Source organism: Gigantopelta aegis, chromosome 8 (assembly GCF_016097555.1).
Source record: "Gigantopelta aegis isolate Gae_Host chromosome 8, Gae_host_genome, whole genome shotgun sequence".
In the NCBI taxonomy this organism is placed as follows: Eukaryota; Metazoa; Mollusca; class Gastropoda; order Neomphalida; family Peltospiridae; genus Gigantopelta; species Gigantopelta aegis.
Window position 1 is genome coordinate 35,157,678 of NC_054706.1, and position 18,597 is coordinate 35,176,274.

The following is an 18,597-nucleotide window of genomic DNA, read 5'->3' on the forward strand; positions in this document are numbered from 1 at the left end:
GGATTAATATGTGCAAAATAATCTTATAAAATATTCAAAAATACTTTGATGCAAATTTTAATTGAAACCTCTAAAATGTTAATAAATTTTTCAGATGTGTTCTCAATATATACTGCTAATAAAGTCAACACCTTTATTTTCAATATTATATTTAATATTAAAAACACTTATTTTCTTTACAATATGATGGAAATGCATGTTAATTTTACAAACATACAAAATAGGGGTGCCTATTCTTTTTCTGATATAACAGTTGGTAACATATTTTATTCCTTAGCCATTGATAAAAACATTATTGTGAATGAAATGCCTCTTTATGAATCTTTGTTGTAACATATTTTCAGAAATTAGAATGTTTTACACATAAAAAGTCTAGTCAAAACACTTATTTTCTTACAATATGATGGAAATGCATGTTAATTTTACAAACATACACAATAGGGATGCCTATTCTTTCTCTGATATAACAGTTGGTTTTATTCCTTTAGCCATTGACTATTATGATTAAAACATTATTGTGAATGATATGCCTCTTTATGAATCTTGTTGTAACATATTTTCAGAAATTATGTTTTACACATAAAAAGATCTCACAGATCAGATAGTTTTTGCTGTTATTGTGGCTTTATTTTTAACGCATCTTCTTGCAGATACGTCTGGAGGCTAGGGATGGTGGCACACCTAACAAGGTTGCCATTGAAGTTCTCACTGTCACCATCAAACGGAATTTTCTTGCTCCAAATTTTTCAAATTCATCTTATGAAAAAACTATTCTTGAAAACCATCCGGTGGCATCAAAGGTGTTGACTGTTTTTGCCAGTGATGGAGATCTTACAGTAAGAATGATCTTTATTAACCTTGGCTTACGACTAGTGAATGTAAGTGTAGGTTTCAGTCATCTAGGTCTATAAAGAAGGAAGTGTTTTATTTAACAACACACTCAACACATTTTATTTATGGTTATATGGTGCCAGATATATGGTTACGGACCACACAGATATTGAGAGAGGAAACCCACTGTCGCCACTTCATGGGCCACTCTTTTAGATTAGCAGCAAGGGATCTTTTATATGCACCATCTCACAGACAGGATAGCACATACCATGGCCTTTGATATATCAGTCGTGGTGCACTGGCTGGAGCGAGAAATAGCCCAATAGGCCCACCGACAGCGATCGATCCCAGACTCCCAGACTGACCGAGCATCAAGCAAACGCTTTACCACTGGTCTATGTCCCACCCTTCTAGGTCTATAAAGGCTATCCAAGAATATGGCTTTTTGTGAACTTTAATAAGTGATGAGATTATCCATGTAGTTTTTGACTTTTCATTGTAGCAAGAGTATCACAGAGTGTATCACGTAAGCCTGACAAGTGATTGATTTACATATGTTACAGGAATTGCTTGTATTTGCATCTCATCATGTGAAGAATAAACTCAAATCTACATACAGTAATTTTGCTCCCAAAGTAACAAATAATCATCTTGAATATATTAATGTTGATTGTGATGTCATAAGTTTACATAGTCTGTATGATTGTATAATAATATAAGTGTAATTGGTATACAATCATCTTAAAGTCAAGTAATTCAAAATGGTTATAAATTAACAATAAAATGACTTGAACTTTTAACACTGGTGGTACACTAAAAAGATTATATATGGGTCTGTGGGTTTGGTAATCAAGAAAAAACATGTCTGTGGCCTCGATTTTGTTTTGTTCATGATCCATGACTTTAAAAAGAATCAGGTTTGTCTTAGATATAGTTCTAACATATGATTTACAACCAGACCTGTCAACCTTTAGTCAAGAGAAAGCAGGAGGTGTGTGTTGAAAAAGCAGGAGATTTTGTCAAAAAGCAGGAGATTTTTTAAATTCACACAATTTAACCCAAAATCGCAAGATTTAAAAAAAACATTATTACAATAAGTTATATGAATACTATATAATGTCATATATTCTTCTTAAACTTAGATCTTAGAACTTAGATTTTTTTTTTTTTAAAGTTTAAATATTATTATGATTTAATACGTATTTAAAAAAAATAAAATATTTTATCCAAAAATGTTAAGAACATGAACAAGAAATAAAAAATTTAATTAGTACATTTACGGTATTACACTTACAGCCTTACAGGTTGCGTTACATTATCATTTGTAGTTAGTGTAAGTACCAAAGACAAATTTATATAAATCTTATAAATTAATATTCAGTTTTTACTATAATGAGGAACGGTGGCGTGGTACTTATTTAAAATCATTATAATGATGCAATAAACATTGTATTTTCATTAATCATAAGTAAAACCTCATTACGGACATCGTGTGAAATATACCGGAATTACACCCATTTCCGTGAGTAACTTTATGTCAATGTCAAACACAACATTTTTTAATTGTACAAAAATAATTTCTTGAAGAGTACCCTTATAACCAACATTTTACTGCACAAACTTACAAAATTAACTGACACAAGTATGTTTATACAGCTAATTGGTCTTTTCGTTGTCTTGCTGTGACATGTGATTTTAACATGCATCGTGTATCGCTGTCAACTCGGAGTCTGGCAGTTCAGATTCGTCATAGTTGCATTATGTAATCCAGTGGGAAGACATTTTACAATCAGAGGTGTTATTAGAACTAAATTGGATAGTTTTTTTTTGGTTTTTTATGCAACACAGCCTGTTGAATTAGCGGCAACACGCTTCGTAGCCATTACGATGACAACAAACATTATAATAACACGTCATTTTATAAACTCCATGTGCTTTTTTAACAATATAAATAGGCTATCCCACAATTCTCACTTCGGCAAAGGTTAAACAGTCGGGACAATTCGGCCTGTTACATTCTCAGAAAACTAAAGTAGTCGACATTTTCCGAATGAGAAAAAAAAGGTAGAGTTACTTCCCTTATGTTATTTTGACAAAAGAGGATCGATTGTTTTTTTTTATGCTTACAAAAATGTCATTTAACAGGAGAAACTGTCTCCCGCACAGGTGAAAGGTAATTTGATCAAATACCGGGAGACTCCCGCGGAATCCGGGAGGGTTGACAGGTCTGTTTACAACTGGTGTGACATTTGTTTAACTTTTATTCTTCAGTCTCCAAACCGAGATGTGCGCTACTACATTGATGGTACCAATGACAGGTTTCTGCTTGACGCACAGACAGGGGTGCTCAAAGTCCGACGATCTCTTGTTGGAGAATTGGAGTTATACTATTCTGTAAGTTATAACATATAAACTCAGGAAAATAACAGCAATCGGTCATTACTGTAGATTTATACTCAGCCTCTATTTCTTTCTATGTTAGAGAATGTTTTTCACATTTTAAATAGATATATGATTGCAGTAACTTGTGTTACTAGCGCTTACAAAGTTCATGAAAAAACATTCAGCCTATCATCACTTCCTCATGAGTAAAAGAGCATTGCTGTTTGCTCACTGGATGCACAGATTAAAAGTCATTGTAAACAACATCTTGGTTTGAATGAAAAAAGAAAGAAATGTGTTATTTAACGATGCACTCAACACATTTTATTTACGGTTATATGGCGTCAGCCAAAGTTAAGGACCACACAGATTTTGAGAGAAACCCGCTGTCGCCACCACATGGGCATTTTTCGATTAGCAGCAAGGGATCTTTTATTTGTGCTTCCCACAGGCAGGATAGCACAAACCATGGCCTTTGTTGAACCAGTTATAGAATACTGGTCGGTGCAAGTGGTTTACATCTACCCATTGAGCCTTGTGGAGCACTCACTCAGGGTTTGGAGTCGGTATCTGGATTAAAAATCCCATGCCTCAACTGGAATCCGAACCCAGTACCTACCAGCCTGTAGACCGATGGCCTAACCACGATGCCACCGAGGCTGGTGGTTTGAATGAAGTACTGTGATATATCAATCCAATGAAACAATTTGTATTAGCAAATCTTAATTAAGCATTTATATTATGCTTAACACACTCTTGTATTGGTCTGTGTTTATAGTTTACATCCTTTTATATTGCTGTATTTTCCTGTTCTCGATGCGATGTGCTCAGGGAAAAAGAAGGAAGTTACAGTCACGTAACCATAACTAGAGGGAGCATACAGTAGAATAATTTAGGCCATCCCATTGGCTTTTGGGATGTTCGGACCAGACTACTAGCTGTAGGTGGGGGGGGGGGGGGGGGGGAGTGCACTTGTTTGAGGACAGATAATGTATCCATAAAAGAGAAAACACCTCGAGCTTTCTCCAGTTTTACTGTTGTTTGTGTTTTCAGTTTAAAATCTATGCCGAAGACCTTGGAGTACCTGCACTACGAAGTGATCTCGTACAAGTCACTATCAATGTAACTCGGAACCTCAACCCTCCAGTTTTCCAGAATGAACCATATTTGTCATCTCTGAAGGCTGATGTCGATCCTGGTTTTGAAGTTGCCAGAGTACTGGCTACAGATGATGATCTTAAGGTTGGTTTCAACTTAATTGATTTTTTAAAACCCAGTTTTGTTTGTCTTAGGACCTGAAATGCTTGGATTCTGTATTAATCTACATTGTAGAATTAGACCCTCTGAATGCTTACTATACTGGTTTTTGTTATTGACCTTTTTAGCATAATACAGAAGGTAGGTTAACGCTGAAATTATTATGAAATCATTTGCAGAAGTCATTGTCCATCACACACTTAGAATCTATGACATGTTGAGAAAAATAACTGACATCCATTTATGTTTACAGTCTCCATTCAACAAGCTGACTTATGATATCATCGGAGATGACAGTGCTGTTGACTTTTTCCATGTTAACAGTGACCTGGGGCTCATAACCCTGAAGCAGTCTATGCAATCTCATCATGCAGAGAATTATCGAGTAAGTTAGCAAATGTCTATCACTTTTCTTTTTTCACTATTTTCAAGTGAATAATAACAGTCACTGTAAACCAGGGGCAGATTATGGGGGGTTTCCCAGTTGTGTGGGACCCTCCCCCACCCAGTTAAAAAAACCCACCCCACCACGTAGATCTAACTTGATGTCCACGTAAAATTTATAATTTCAAATTATAAACATTTACATATTGTTTCGGAAACCCCCTTACCTAAAGCATAATCTGTCCCTGTAAACTGAATTAGCTAGTATAATTCTTAAGATACATTGTTTCTACAGTGTTTTTCAAAATATACTTCTTTATTCTTGTAATACATATGTACATTGTTGTGCTGACTTATATGTCACTCAAAGTCACCTCTTCAGTTTAATTTGCTAAAAAAAACCCACTAATATTATTTAATTCGTTTACACAATTAGTTTGGTAGCTTAACAGTGTGGTTCTGTAAATTTAGCAGTGTGGTTCTGTAAATTTAGCAGTGTGGTTCTGTAAATTTAGCAGTGTGGTTCTGTAGCTAAGTGGGGTAGGACATAGGGGTCATTCCATGTCAAATCACCCAATGGATGTCACCTCACCCTCTCCAATTTTGGTATTTGGGGTTATTGGGGCTAAAAACGATCATATTCCAATTTTTAGAGAAATCGGACCAGCGGTTTCCGAGATATAGCCCACCTAAATTTGGCGATTTTGGCCAAAATGGGCGTCGCCGCCAATATTCAAATGACCGTATCTCAGTAACCAATTGGTCAATCTTGATGAAATAGATATTTCTAGAAAGGTAATTCCACAAGGATTCCAAAAATGCCATTATTTTTGGCATATGAGTAAGGTAAATAGTGGTGACCTTTTGACCTTGAATTTGGCCATGTGGGACAGGTTACCTTGAAATTAACTCACCTAGAAAATTAAGCCCAAAATGTTGTCTAAACAATATAAAAGAATTGAAGATATAATATTTCTTATTAGCCTGTAAAATAAAGTCAAACTAGGCATACCCGCGCCTAAAGCGCAGGATCTGTTGATTATAGTGCATGTACTACATGTACTATGTACTAACATGAAGTATGAAGTCCATAACATAGCCAACCTGTTGCTTGTTTTGTTTCACAAGGTTCTTGTCCTTAGTCCAAGTCTATTTCCCAGCTTTGGCAGACCTGTGAAATCCTCACTATATCATTTTGCTTGGAAATTGGAATATAATCGTTTTTAGCCCCAATAACCCCAAATACCAACTTTCAGCAAAATCGGAGAGGGTGAGGTGACATTTTTCCATTTTTTTTGGTGATTTGACATGGAATGACCCATAGCCCTGTGGTAAAGTGCTCGCTTGATGTGCAGTTGGTTTGGGATCGATACCTGTCGGTAGGCCCATTGGGCTATTTCTTGCTCCATCCAGTGCACCACGACTGGTATATCAAAGACCGTGGTATATGCTATCCTGCCTGTGGTATGATGCATATAAAAGATCCCTTGCTACTATTGGACAAATTTAGTGGGTTTTCGATGATTAATATGTCAGTGTGCTCTAGTGGTGTCGTTAAACAAAACAAACTTTAAACTGTAGCTAAGTAGTCCTGTAATAATGTTGTTGCTTTTTCAGATACGAGTCCGAGCAAGAGATGGCGGACAGCCCAGTTTGTTTGATGTTACAGTTGTCACAGTGAACGTGACCCGCAACTTAATGAAACCAAGCTTCGACAAAACAATCTACAACCCAAGAATACTGGAAATTCAGAAATTAGGAGTTGTCTTTGAGAATATGGCTGCTCATGATTTTGATACATTTGTAAGGATTTTCATTTTCCTTCCACAAAGAATTCATTTTAAAGCAAATTGTATAATTATCCATTAATTAAGTCATCATTTGCAAGCCTGTTGCAAGCAAAGTTTGCCTGCCAATATCTAGAGTGATTTTTACTAATTCAGTGATGCGGTCTAAACCTATTATACTGAGTTCTCTTTCTCTAAAAGTTAATTTTTCATTTACTTATTTTCGTGCTTATATCCAATTAAGGTTCAAGCACACTATCCTGGGCACACACCTCAACTGTCTGGGCTGTGGGTTAGTAGTTAGTGAGAGAGAAGAGGGTGTAGTGGTCTTACACCTACCCATTTAGTCGTTAAAACTCGTTCTGGGTGGGAGCCGGAACCGGGCTGCAAACCCTGTACCTACCAGACTTAATTATGTCCGATAGTTTAACCACTACCCCACCGAGGCCAGTTAAAAGTTAATGGTTAACTCCTGTCCTGGACAGACAACCCAGATGGCTAAGGTGTGTTTCCAGGACAGCATACTTTAACCTTAAGTGAACATAATCATAGAAATAAATTGAAAATGAATTAATCATTGTATTGTATATTTCTGGTAGCTACATCAGGTAACTAGTAACATCGTCATACTGTGCATTTGCAGTAATGTATATCTATATAAGGTAAAAGGTAACATCATCATTTGCAGGCTCCTAACAACGAGATTGAGTATAATCTGACAGGCGATGCAGACTGTCTGAACTTCTTCAAGATCCTTCCTTCAGGAGGTTTATATGTAACCAGTGATCTTACTGCCGACATCGCAAAATCAACATTGTATTTGGTATGTACATTTAAAAATGTGTAGATAACACTTGCAGTCTATATTTTGGTTTACGAATTGAGTAAGCTCTTATTCTAATCTGTGGATATTATCTACTACAGGTAAAAACTAGATTCGACCTGGGCCACGTTCAACGAAGTGATCTTAGCCCTCAGATCACTTTAAGTGCGTAAGTGCCTTATGCACTTAAGGTGATCTTAGTGCTAAGATAGCTTCATGGAATGGGGCCCAGTTCCATAATATATTGTAAGTGTTTTGTTATCAATGTCTTTCAGTACTTTTACTTGCAGAAGTTGAAAAACTAAAGCAAACAAAGCATGAACCAAGTGCATTATATGTTTTATGGCACACTGGTGTACTAATGTTTGTCATCTACTCATAGACCGACCACAAATATTTGTAAAGATATCCAAACAGGTTCAATATAAAAGAATTTGTAGTTTTTTTAAATAGCACAATATTACTGTCAGTCTACATGTCATAACCATAGGAACCAGGGTATTGGGATATGGGGTATTGCATATAATGTGTGGAATTTAGTTGCTTAAATTTATCTTTAATGCTACACAAAGCAAATAGTATTTTGGATGTACTAGAATCTTGGGCTTGATGAAAATTGTAAATTTTTAAAGGAGAATTTAATTGTACCATTTTTCTAGATTGTAGCTGCTTGAATTTGTATTTAACTAAATGTTTGTTCTCTCTAGTGTATTGTGTCTGCTGAAGATAAGGGAAATCCCAGACTGGCTGCTAAAAACTCGGCCACTGTGTCTGTGAAAGTAATCCGCAACACAGCTCCAACTTTCATGAGTAATCCATACTCTGTGACAATACAGCGAGACATACACAATGATGGGGTTGTTGGTGTCTTTACAGTGCGTGACCAAGACAGAGATGTAAGTCAAGACATTTTCCTGTGTTGCCACATTTAAAAATAATTTTTGTTGGGCATTGGTAGAAAAGGAGGTTAAAATAGCACATAACAGATGAACCTTATTTATGAAAAGTCCATGGGACTAACATACATGTATGATGCCCACTTTTGACAAAAATTTAGAGTATGTACTTTTTAATAACAAACTACTCCAGTAATATAACATGCTCATTCACATGATATAAGCATATTTAAAATGCATTTAATAGGAAACACACAGTTAGCTATATATTAGATAGACATTACTGTAAAATAGGTCACACAGGAAAACTTTCAACATGTAATAGTTATACGCCTCACAATCAAACGAGTTTATTATTGAACCACTATATTATGGAAAATTTAGTGAATAAATAGAAAGTAGTAAATAATAAAACAAAAATAATATGGATTATCATGAACCAGACGTCATATTATCAAAAACAAAATACAATGGAATAACATGTGATGTCCAAACAGAGAGTTAGTGTTCTAAAGGTCGTGTATGTCATGGTCACAGTAACACAATGAAATAAAAAATCTATAATGATGGTAGGCCATTAATAGTTGTTGGTAAATTATGCTTGCTTAGGTATAAATAGTTCATGATTGCATTACTACAGAGTTGTAAACTTTAAAATTCAGCTATTTGAAAATACCAAAAGTGTGACATCATAGGTTATTCCAATGGACTCTTCATATATTTATTTTTAATCGCCTTTTCATACATAACTAGACAGTATTTTTGGTTTTATATGGTTTTTATTTTTGGTTCTAATATTGAAGATATTACATAGTTATGGCAGCAAAACAAATTATTTAAAGATTCAAAATTGTATTTTCAGTATAAAACTGTTATGATTATTATTGTTGATAATCATTGGTAAACAGGTTCTGGGACTTGTTCATCAAAATGAATGTTGTAAGTTCAAAAAAGAAAATTAAACAAATATTGCATTTTACTTTCCAGTATCCTTTCAACAACTTAACTTATGGCATGATTGGTGATGGCAATGCTCCAGCTTTGTTTGGTATACAGGGCAACAATGAAGTGATCGTAAAAAATGCTGATACTCTGGCTCAAGACAAAGAGATCAATTACACTGTAAGTCTTAATTTCTCCTTCCTTTTATCCAGGCACATTTTAATCCCTTTTTTCACACTTTCATTGTTTAAAGGGACACACCCTAGTTACGGCTAGTTGTTAACCATTACGGCGTTGTTTTTCTCTATTAAACCCAGTTTTTCACAAATAAAATTGCACTTTATTTACCGTTTATTATTTAGAATATACATTTCCATTCACCTGAAGTGTTTTTTGGTAATCCTGGTAATCCTGGTGTTTGTAATACCACAAAATGCATTTTTCGTATTCTGAAAAATGGACGCACGTTTGAGAAAAAAACGTTGAGCAGACAAGGTCTAATCTATTTTTAGATGGGATATTTCCATTTCAATGTCACAGACGTTGGTATACCACGTGACCATTGTCATTTTGGTTCGGTTTGTTTTCTCGTGCACGGTTCGCGCAATCAACATCCGATTTGTTGTTGTTCATTTGTGAGATTTTTCTTCACAGTTCGTGAACATTTTCAGTAACAATAAAGTTCAGACAAGTAAGTATCTCAATACAAAACGTTACAAACCCTTAAAACCAATAATTTTGCTAAGTCCTACGATATCTGGAGAGGGGATACAACCAGGACAGAACAGTTGGAACATGTCCAGGAGAGGTGAAAATAACGCACCCCAAGTCTGTGAAATTTGTCGTGACATAGGCATTGTTGTGCTTCGAGTGACATCTACCGGTGACATCAGAATACAAACTTTCAAAATTATTTCAAGCAATTGGGACATGGGGATTCCCATGGTATTTATCGATATAAAACCTGCTTTTTCACTCCATTTGATAAAAACGTGATCTAAGTGTGTTACAGGTTTGTAGATTAACCAAATTATAATTTATTTTCGCTGGATGGAACTAGGGTATGCGGCTTTAATAGTCTGTTGGGTTTTTTTACTTCTTCTTTTTTTAAAATCTATTTGTTTATTTTACTTCTTTCTATTATTTCTTCTTTCCTTTTTGTAGTACCGGTAATGTATTTATTACTGTAGTAACATATTATTTGTATTCTTCTATGTTGTTTATCCTATAACATTAATATACGGTAGTGATTCCAGGGCTCCCAACCCTGGCATTACCGTATTTGTTTTCTGGGGATAATAAACTTTTAAAAAAGACTTATATTGATAGAATAGAATGCATGTCTTCTATAAGCAGCATTCTGATTATGTGATTTGTTGCACCAACTTGTCGAATGCGATTTGTCATAACAAATAGGACATGTTGTAATCAGTACGACTCCAACACAAATTGTCATATAAGACTAATGTAGTTCCAATTTATGTGTTCTCACAGTATGATTCGATTGCATGCAACAAGTCTGAAACGAATGGCATAATGAGAACTCCCCTATAAACATGCATGTCTTTGATAAACAATCAAAACATATCCTCCTTCAAAAGCTTCTCTTTTTTTCGTGTACAATCATAAACACTTATTATATCTCACACCAGCTGTTAAGATTTGGGTAAGATGGGAGAGAGGAATAGTTTTTATGTATGTTACAATTGCAGTAAAACCCCTCTAAACCGAACACCTTTGGGACCAAGACAAATGTCCGGTTTTAAGAGGGATCCAGTTTAGAGAGGTTAAGTTCTGTCCTGGTTTTTAAAATGGGACTCTGTAAAGAGTTCAGTTTTGAGAGAATTCCATTTTACAGAGGGTCCGGTATTGAGAGGTTTCACTGTATTTAGCATTCTGGCACCATATCCAAAAATGTACAAAATCAATGCTGTCTTAAATAAACAATGTGCTGTCACACAGCAGTAAATATGTTATGTAAAGTCTACATTTAGTGGCATTAGTCTATAGACAGGGCTATAGCTCTGGCACTCGCCAAATTCACCAATTATGAATTTCAAAAACAATTGGCGAATTTTATTTTAATTTGGCGAAATAATTTCAAGTAATAAATTGTATTTTATTACAAAATAACTGGGTTTTTGCAATGTCTGAAGTTTAGTAGATAATTTGGTGAAATTTTCTGCTGACCCAGAACCAGCTCTGCTATAGGTATTATAGACAGAACCATTTTCCACTGATTTGGGCATTTTAACAAAGAGGCTACATGCAGCTGTTAGCTGCATGGTATGATCTCCATGGACAGTGGTGTATCTATGAAAAATGGCCCCTATGGCAAGCACTGAAATTGCGCACCAGTCCAAACATCTGACACCCATATTTTAGACAACATCTAACTTTAATGGAAACTGCTCAGTGGCGCCCCCCCCTTCAAGTGGCGCCAAGGGCATGTGCCATACCCTAGGTATCCCACTGTTCATGGAGGTTATATAAGTAAATAATCTGACTGATCATTCATACACAGGACCGATAACCAACTAAGTACCGTTTATTGTTTTTTATAACATTTTTCAGGTTCGACTTCATGTTAAAGATGGTGGGCGGACATCATTATATGATACGGCTGAAATGAGGATTAATGTGCAAAGAAATCTCCAGGATCCTGTGTTTGAGAACAGTTTCGTTGCCTTAAACATTACTGAAGACTTTGTCGTCAATGGTCTTGTCACAAAAGTGACAGCAAATGACACAGACCCTATGGTACTTGAAAATAGAGTGTTTCTGCTTATTGTATCATTCTGTTCATGTTTAATTTACTCTTCTGTTCATCAAAACATTAATTACATCTCTTTTTATTTATTAAGTGATATTTTGTCTTGCCATTGATATTATTAAATTGAGAATAATTTTAAATTTCAGTGTTATAATACAGCATTTGTAACCTTCTGAACATAGGAAGAGGGAGAAATGTGGGGGAGGGGCCCATGATTTGGATACTTAGCCTGATATCAACATGAGTGGTTTCTACCATGTTTGTTCCAATTTCCTAACAGCCAATCAAATGCCTAAATTAATTATTTCAGTTAGTGGTACTTGCTACCAGTGTTGTTACAAGCCATATCAGTGCACATGCCTAGGGCACCAAATTTTAGGTGGTGGCAAAATCTTGCAAAAACATTTTTAAATTCTGTACCATATTTGTTACAAAATTCCACTTTTCCACTAAGTAGTGGGGTGGTGGTGGTGGTGTTGTAAAAATATCAGTAGCTAAGGGGTGCCAAATATTCAGATACATCTCTGGTCTTATTAATTAAGTTAAGGGAGGTTGGCTTGAAAAAGGTATGTGGTCAGGTTAAGTATATTTCTGAAAGAAAAAAAGAATTTTGTTTTAGTGCACAATCTGATAACATGGTGGCTGGTGTCACAATACAGGGCCCAATTTTACAAAACATCATAAGCCTTTGCACATAAACATCATAAGCCTTTGCACATAAACATAAATCTGCAACTAAACCACAATTCTTATTACCATCATAGTACAACAAATATAGTTTTAAGTACACATATTTCATTTTCTTTTGTCATTAAAATACTCCATCTTCCATAATGATGTAATTTTGTGTGTGAAATAGATGCCAAACACGTGTAAGCGTATGACCGGCATAACTGCTGGTCGCAGACGTAAACTTACAATGTTTAGTGAAATTGGTCCCAGATTTCTATCTAGGTTGTTATAGCATATGATACCCCATTAGCAATGTTTGTGAGCTAAATGAAATAAACCAAATAACCACACAAATAAACTTTCTTAACTTAGCCTCCTGCCAACGAAGTAATTTACTCGCTGGAAGAGCCAGAAAGTCTGTCTGCACAGTACCTCCATATCAATCCAAACACAGGGGAAATCCGCCTTCAGAAATCTTTACAAGAAAAGACTGTTCGGCAGCTGGATGTAAGTACATGTGTACTTAAGGTAACATATTTTAAAGCTGTCATGTATAGTTATTTTAGAAATAAATCATTTTATGCAATATCAAAATTTTAAGGGAACATTTGTTTTGTTTAATGACCCTACTAGAGCATGTTGATTTTTTTATTATCGGGTATTGGATGTTAAACATTTTTTAATTTTGACATATAGTCTTTAGAAACTCACTACATTTTTCCATTAGTAGCAAAATATTTTTATATGCACCATTCCACAGACATGATAGCACATACCACAGCCTTTGATATACCAGTTGTGGTGCATTGGCATGACCCCCACAATCATGCATTTGTAGAATACAATTCATGTATAACTTTATAGATTTATCTTTTTCCAGGATAAGATTATTAATTTAAGGAGTTTATTTTTTCCCCAATAAAGACAATGTTACAATTTCTGCATTTTGGCTTGAATTTTGTAGTTGGTTTAAATTTGCTTTTCAGCTGTTAATTGTGGCAAGCGATAAAGGTTTTCCAGTCCGTCGTGCCCAGGCGACTGTTAGGGTGAAGATTATTCGTGATACAGAGACCCTCAGTTTTAATCTTCCAGAGTACGACATAACAATATCAGAAAACAAACCAGTGGGAGAAAACATTATCCTTGTTGCTGCATCACCTGGGGTAGGTTTTAAAATAATCATCATTCAGTCGTTTGTTATACTAACTGAGGTATGTTTTAACATTTTTAGTAGCATGTTTAATACCATCTTCATAAATCAAGGCTAATATTCGTTCCTCGTATTCAGCCTTGATACATGTAGTCAAGATTACTGATATCCACTACTAACGCCCTCTATTGGAAGAAAATTTGTAACACCGATTATGTCCCTTACACGATGACATCGTTGACCAATCACAGCATCGGTAACATGTGACAATCTTGAAAGCAATATCAAAAATTAACTGCCGAAACCTTTTTTTTAACATATTGACAAACACAACATGTTTCCACGGACGCTGATGCTGCCATCTTTGTTTACAATAACAAGGGAATCTATAAGGAGTGTTGTGATTCGTTGCAATCATATCTCATTGCATCCAATGAAATTTAAGCATTTTGTGGCATGATTTCTTGACGACATGTACCAAGGCTGAATACGAGGAACGAATATTAGCCTTGATTTATGAAGATGGTTTAATACACAACCTGAGGTATGTTTTAATATAACCATTACAAATATATTTAATACATCACCTGGAGTATTGTGTAAAATGTTTATTATTCCAAGGCATATTTTAAATAGCTGTAAATAATAATTTGGTTGAAACATCAGCTGATTGGAATGTTATTGTAAAACATTAGTCTGGATATGGTTTTAACTTAAAAACTAGACTTAAATTTACATTCACTTTATATGGTGCTGAATTCAGTTTTTAAAACTTCTTCACGTATGAGTTAGGATATGTTTTACAAAATCCATAAGAAACATGATCATAGCACCACCTCAGATTTATTTCAAATGAATCATAAAATACAAAATTAAAACCCTTAGCAGGGAACATTTTGTTTTCAAAATTTTTATTAGCATTTCTAGTCAGTATGTTTTGAAATTGTGTAGCAATCTTTGAAACTTGCATATCGAATCGCGAAACGATACTGAATAAAATGTCCCCTGCTTAGACTAGTAAGCTTTTTTTCTTGTTTCTTACTTACATTGTTGTTGTTTTTAATTATATCAGCCTGGAATTTCTTACCATCTGGATGGGTACAGTGATGCTGGAAACTGGTTTAGTCTGAACAGTAGTATAGGTTGGGTAACAGTCAAGCAAGACCTTCGCAAAGATATTGCCAAGCAAAAGGTTTACATGGTATGTCTCTCGCATTTTGTGTACAGAGTGGACTTAACACAATGTATACATGGTTATATTATACAACAATGATTATACAATTTGACCCAGTAATTAATAAGTAATAAAATAAAGAATTTAGACAAATAAAAAATTGTAGAATTTTTACTTGATAATGTACACAAGTTGGAGGTTATGTTTTTTAATGTCCACTGAAATATGAAATGCTATAATTGGATGTGTAGTTTTGTTTTAGTTCACATGTTTGATATGCTCTATGGTATTGGATGATATGACATAGAATAATGTATGGTTTATGACATGTCTAAAAAAATATAATTCACATTGTTATGTCTAACAATAGCTCATTAAAAACAATCCATACTTCATAATCCATACGACAAATGAATTACTGTAAACATATTTATTACATTAAAACAAAGGAGAAATATTTTATGAATTAAATATTGATGTATAAATGAATTTTGTTTTAGCTGAAAGTTTACGCAGAGAAAACGTTTACTGTCAGTGCACAAAGAGTGTTTACTAATGTAACTATCAAAGTCACACGGAATGAAAATGCTCCTCGATTTACAACACAAGGCAATGTTTATGAAGTAACTGTAGATGAAAACATGGCAATTGGATCGAGCGTGGTAAATATTAATGCCACAGATGATGATGGGGTAAGTTTGTTTTAGTCAATCATTCATATTATTAGCAGTTCTTAGATTACATGTGTAGATTTTACTGTAAAAAGAGTGAACTATTTCTCAGTATGATACAATGTTCATAAATTTAGACTTCTTAGTTTACATGTGTAGGTCTTTATTGTAACAAGTGAAATATTTTCCAGTGTGCTATGGTGTTAATAAAAATCACTTGGAACAAGTGGCAGATTGTCTGCCAGTCAACTTTACTAGACTGGCTTATTATTAACTGTTATTAAAAACTAAATAATATTGATACATACAGATATTTGAAGAGGATCAAATTATCATTGCTTCTTCTATTATAAGACAAAGTTACGGTAGTTATAAACCTTTTCTTTTTTTTTGAGAAGAATTTCTGAATTGGCCCAAAACGTACTTGAAGTGGACAATTGTATTAGGGGCTAGTTCTTTGAGAAAACACAGAGTAACTGGGAACTTCTTTTCTTACACTAGCTTTGGGCATTGATTGCACAAGATTTCCAAATTACATGTAAATGCTAATCACATACTGTAAATGTTTAACTGTAGGATCGTCTGAGATATGACTTCATGACAGAAAGCCCAGGTGTAACGGATTTGTTCTACCTCAGCCCTCCAACAGGACTTCTTCAACTCACCAAGTCTCTTCAAGATGTCCCACATAGGACTCTTAGGGTGAGTACTACATTTGGTCGTAAACTAGGATAAAAATAAGATTAATACACCTGTTTTAAACTTTGTTTTTAATGACTGTTGATCTCTTAATGATTAATCAGCAAGTATGACCACATTACAGATTAGTTGTTTTCAATTTTTTTATTACCAACTACAATTTAATGTTATAAAATTGTGTTGTCATCTCCGAAAACTGTGATTCAATACGAAACAAAATGTATCCTATAATAGTTCAGGTTGGTAATGAGGACACAGATAGATCCTTTTTTTTTTTCTTCAGATATTAATTTTTGCTGTGGAAGGTTTTGTTTTTAAAAATTTATCTGCAACCCTCACATAACCCGATATGATATAATGCATATGTGCATGAATAAAAGTGTAAAACAATTTTTTTTAAAGGGATTGTGTTAATTGTTTTTTTTTTTAAATCATCAAAATGCATTAATATACTACTAATAATTATTATTATAATGATGATAAAGATTTAATACTGGTTGTTTTGTTCTCTCTTCAGTTCAGTGTGGTGGTCCGTGACCAGACCGTGGAAGAAAAGACGGCAACAGCCTCTGTTGTAATACATATTAAGGGAGACGACTTTGATCCTTATTTCATTGGTGCCCCTTATTCTGCTTCCATTAAATTCAATGATGCTGTTGGAACAACCATTATAAAAGTGTCTGCTGATGATAATGACAAAATTGTAAGTATAAATTGTATTAGAAATAAAACACTCACAAGCAGTTTACCATAAATAAAAAGCTATTAAGTGAACAGTTACTGTTGTTGTAATGGATAATTCATGATGCAATTTTGTCTTTGGCAGAAACTATAATATATTTGTCAGAGATGCAAATAATACATAAAATGCAATATTGCTTTGTTCCCACAGGGTAAAATGCTGTTTGAAGCAAGAGGAGGGTATTTAGCAGCACCAGGATATTTCACTGTTGGCAAGGAAACAGGAGAGATAATTCTGTTGACTTCAGTGGCCTCTGATCCAATGACGTCGTTTACTGTAAGTGAACAAAACTGTAATGGGGAGAAAGCACTTGAAAATATATTTCTATCATTACATTTTATTATACCATAGCTATACAGTGTTCTCACTGGGTGAAAATTAAAAAGGAGGGCGGCTGCGCAGCACCACACCCTTCAATAAAAAAAAAAAAAAAAAAAAAACCCAATGAAAAGCAAAAATATAAAAAAAGAGTGGTGGGGGTGGTGGGAGAGCTTGGTGGTTATCATGTTGTTGTGTATTCATAGACTTTGTGGGAAGACATACTCCTTATTTTGATTACAAAAAGTTTATACGAAATACAAGCAGACTCGTCTTTTAATTGAACCAAAGATGTTATCAGTCTAATATTCACTGGCAGTTCCGGTTTTGCTGAACCGATCAAAGTTTTAATATTATTTTAATAAAGATTTCAAGATATACGAAAAACAAAAAAGATGTTTGTGTGATCCCCTGATGTCGAAAACATTTTTTGTTATTCCCATCTTCATCAAATGAATCGATCGCTGTGATAAAATATTATCGCCAACTGATAAAAAGTAGTTTCATTTTTTGTGGTGGCGGTGTATATATTATTTGGCACCCAAGATGAATGATTTTAATGCTAAACACTACCACTTCCGTTGATTTTATAAGCGGTGATATCCCCCCAAAATGAAAAGTTTACAATATGTTATAAGAACTGCTGAATAAACAGAATAACAGAAATGACAGAAAGTAAAAATCGTCAGTTACAATCAATTATATCTGTAACTGAGGACAAAATATCAGACGACAGTTAGTAGAAACAAACGATAGAGTGGCCGTTCTGATCACATGACAAATTTGGCACCAAATAAGTGGGGGGTTTTCAGTCGGAGATTGTCGAATCCATAAAAAATTAAAATGTTTTCATTGCTCAAATAAAATATAACTTTTACTGTTTGTATTAAACATACAAATGGATACAGGTATGGGACAAAATAGAGACTGTTAAAAATACTATTAAATTACGTTACGGTAACTGTCGTAAATGTTTCATCAGTTGCTTTTTCGTACACAACACGGCTTCTTTCCTTTGATGTCCAGTGTGCAGACTGAACGTTCATTCGTTGTGGGTTTTTTATGTGTGGAGAAAAGTGTGCATTTGGAAATA

The 18,597-nt window shown here is 34.5% G+C and overlaps 1 protein-coding gene across 2 annotated transcripts in view; it reads left to right on the forward strand.

Moving 5' to 3' along the window:
- Window positions 1-18,597, forward strand: part of LOC121378881 — a 141,887-nt gene that overhangs the window by 34,514 nt on the left and 88,776 nt on the right. For both annotated transcript variants that reach the window (XM_041507238.1, XM_041507237.1), the window contains exons 36-51: window positions 651-836; window positions 3,106-3,228; window positions 4,270-4,458; window positions 4,727-4,858; window positions 6,475-6,660; window positions 7,333-7,467; window positions 8,175-8,363; window positions 9,351-9,485; window positions 11,880-12,065; window positions 13,123-13,257; window positions 13,737-13,913; window positions 14,973-15,101; window positions 15,575-15,766; window positions 16,322-16,447; window positions 16,962-17,147; window positions 17,337-17,462. In XM_041507238.1, the coding sequence (XP_041363172.1) occupies window positions 651-836; window positions 3,106-3,228; window positions 4,270-4,458; window positions 4,727-4,858; window positions 6,475-6,660; window positions 7,333-7,467; window positions 8,175-8,363; window positions 9,351-9,485; window positions 11,880-12,065; window positions 13,123-13,257; window positions 13,737-13,913; window positions 14,973-15,101; window positions 15,575-15,766; window positions 16,322-16,447; window positions 16,962-17,147; window positions 17,337-17,462 (2,532 nt within the window). The remainder of the gene's footprint in view (window positions 1-650; window positions 837-3,105; window positions 3,229-4,269; window positions 4,459-4,726; window positions 4,859-6,474; window positions 6,661-7,332; window positions 7,468-8,174; window positions 8,364-9,350; window positions 9,486-11,879; window positions 12,066-13,122; window positions 13,258-13,736; window positions 13,914-14,972; window positions 15,102-15,574; window positions 15,767-16,321; window positions 16,448-16,961; window positions 17,148-17,336; window positions 17,463-18,597) is intronic.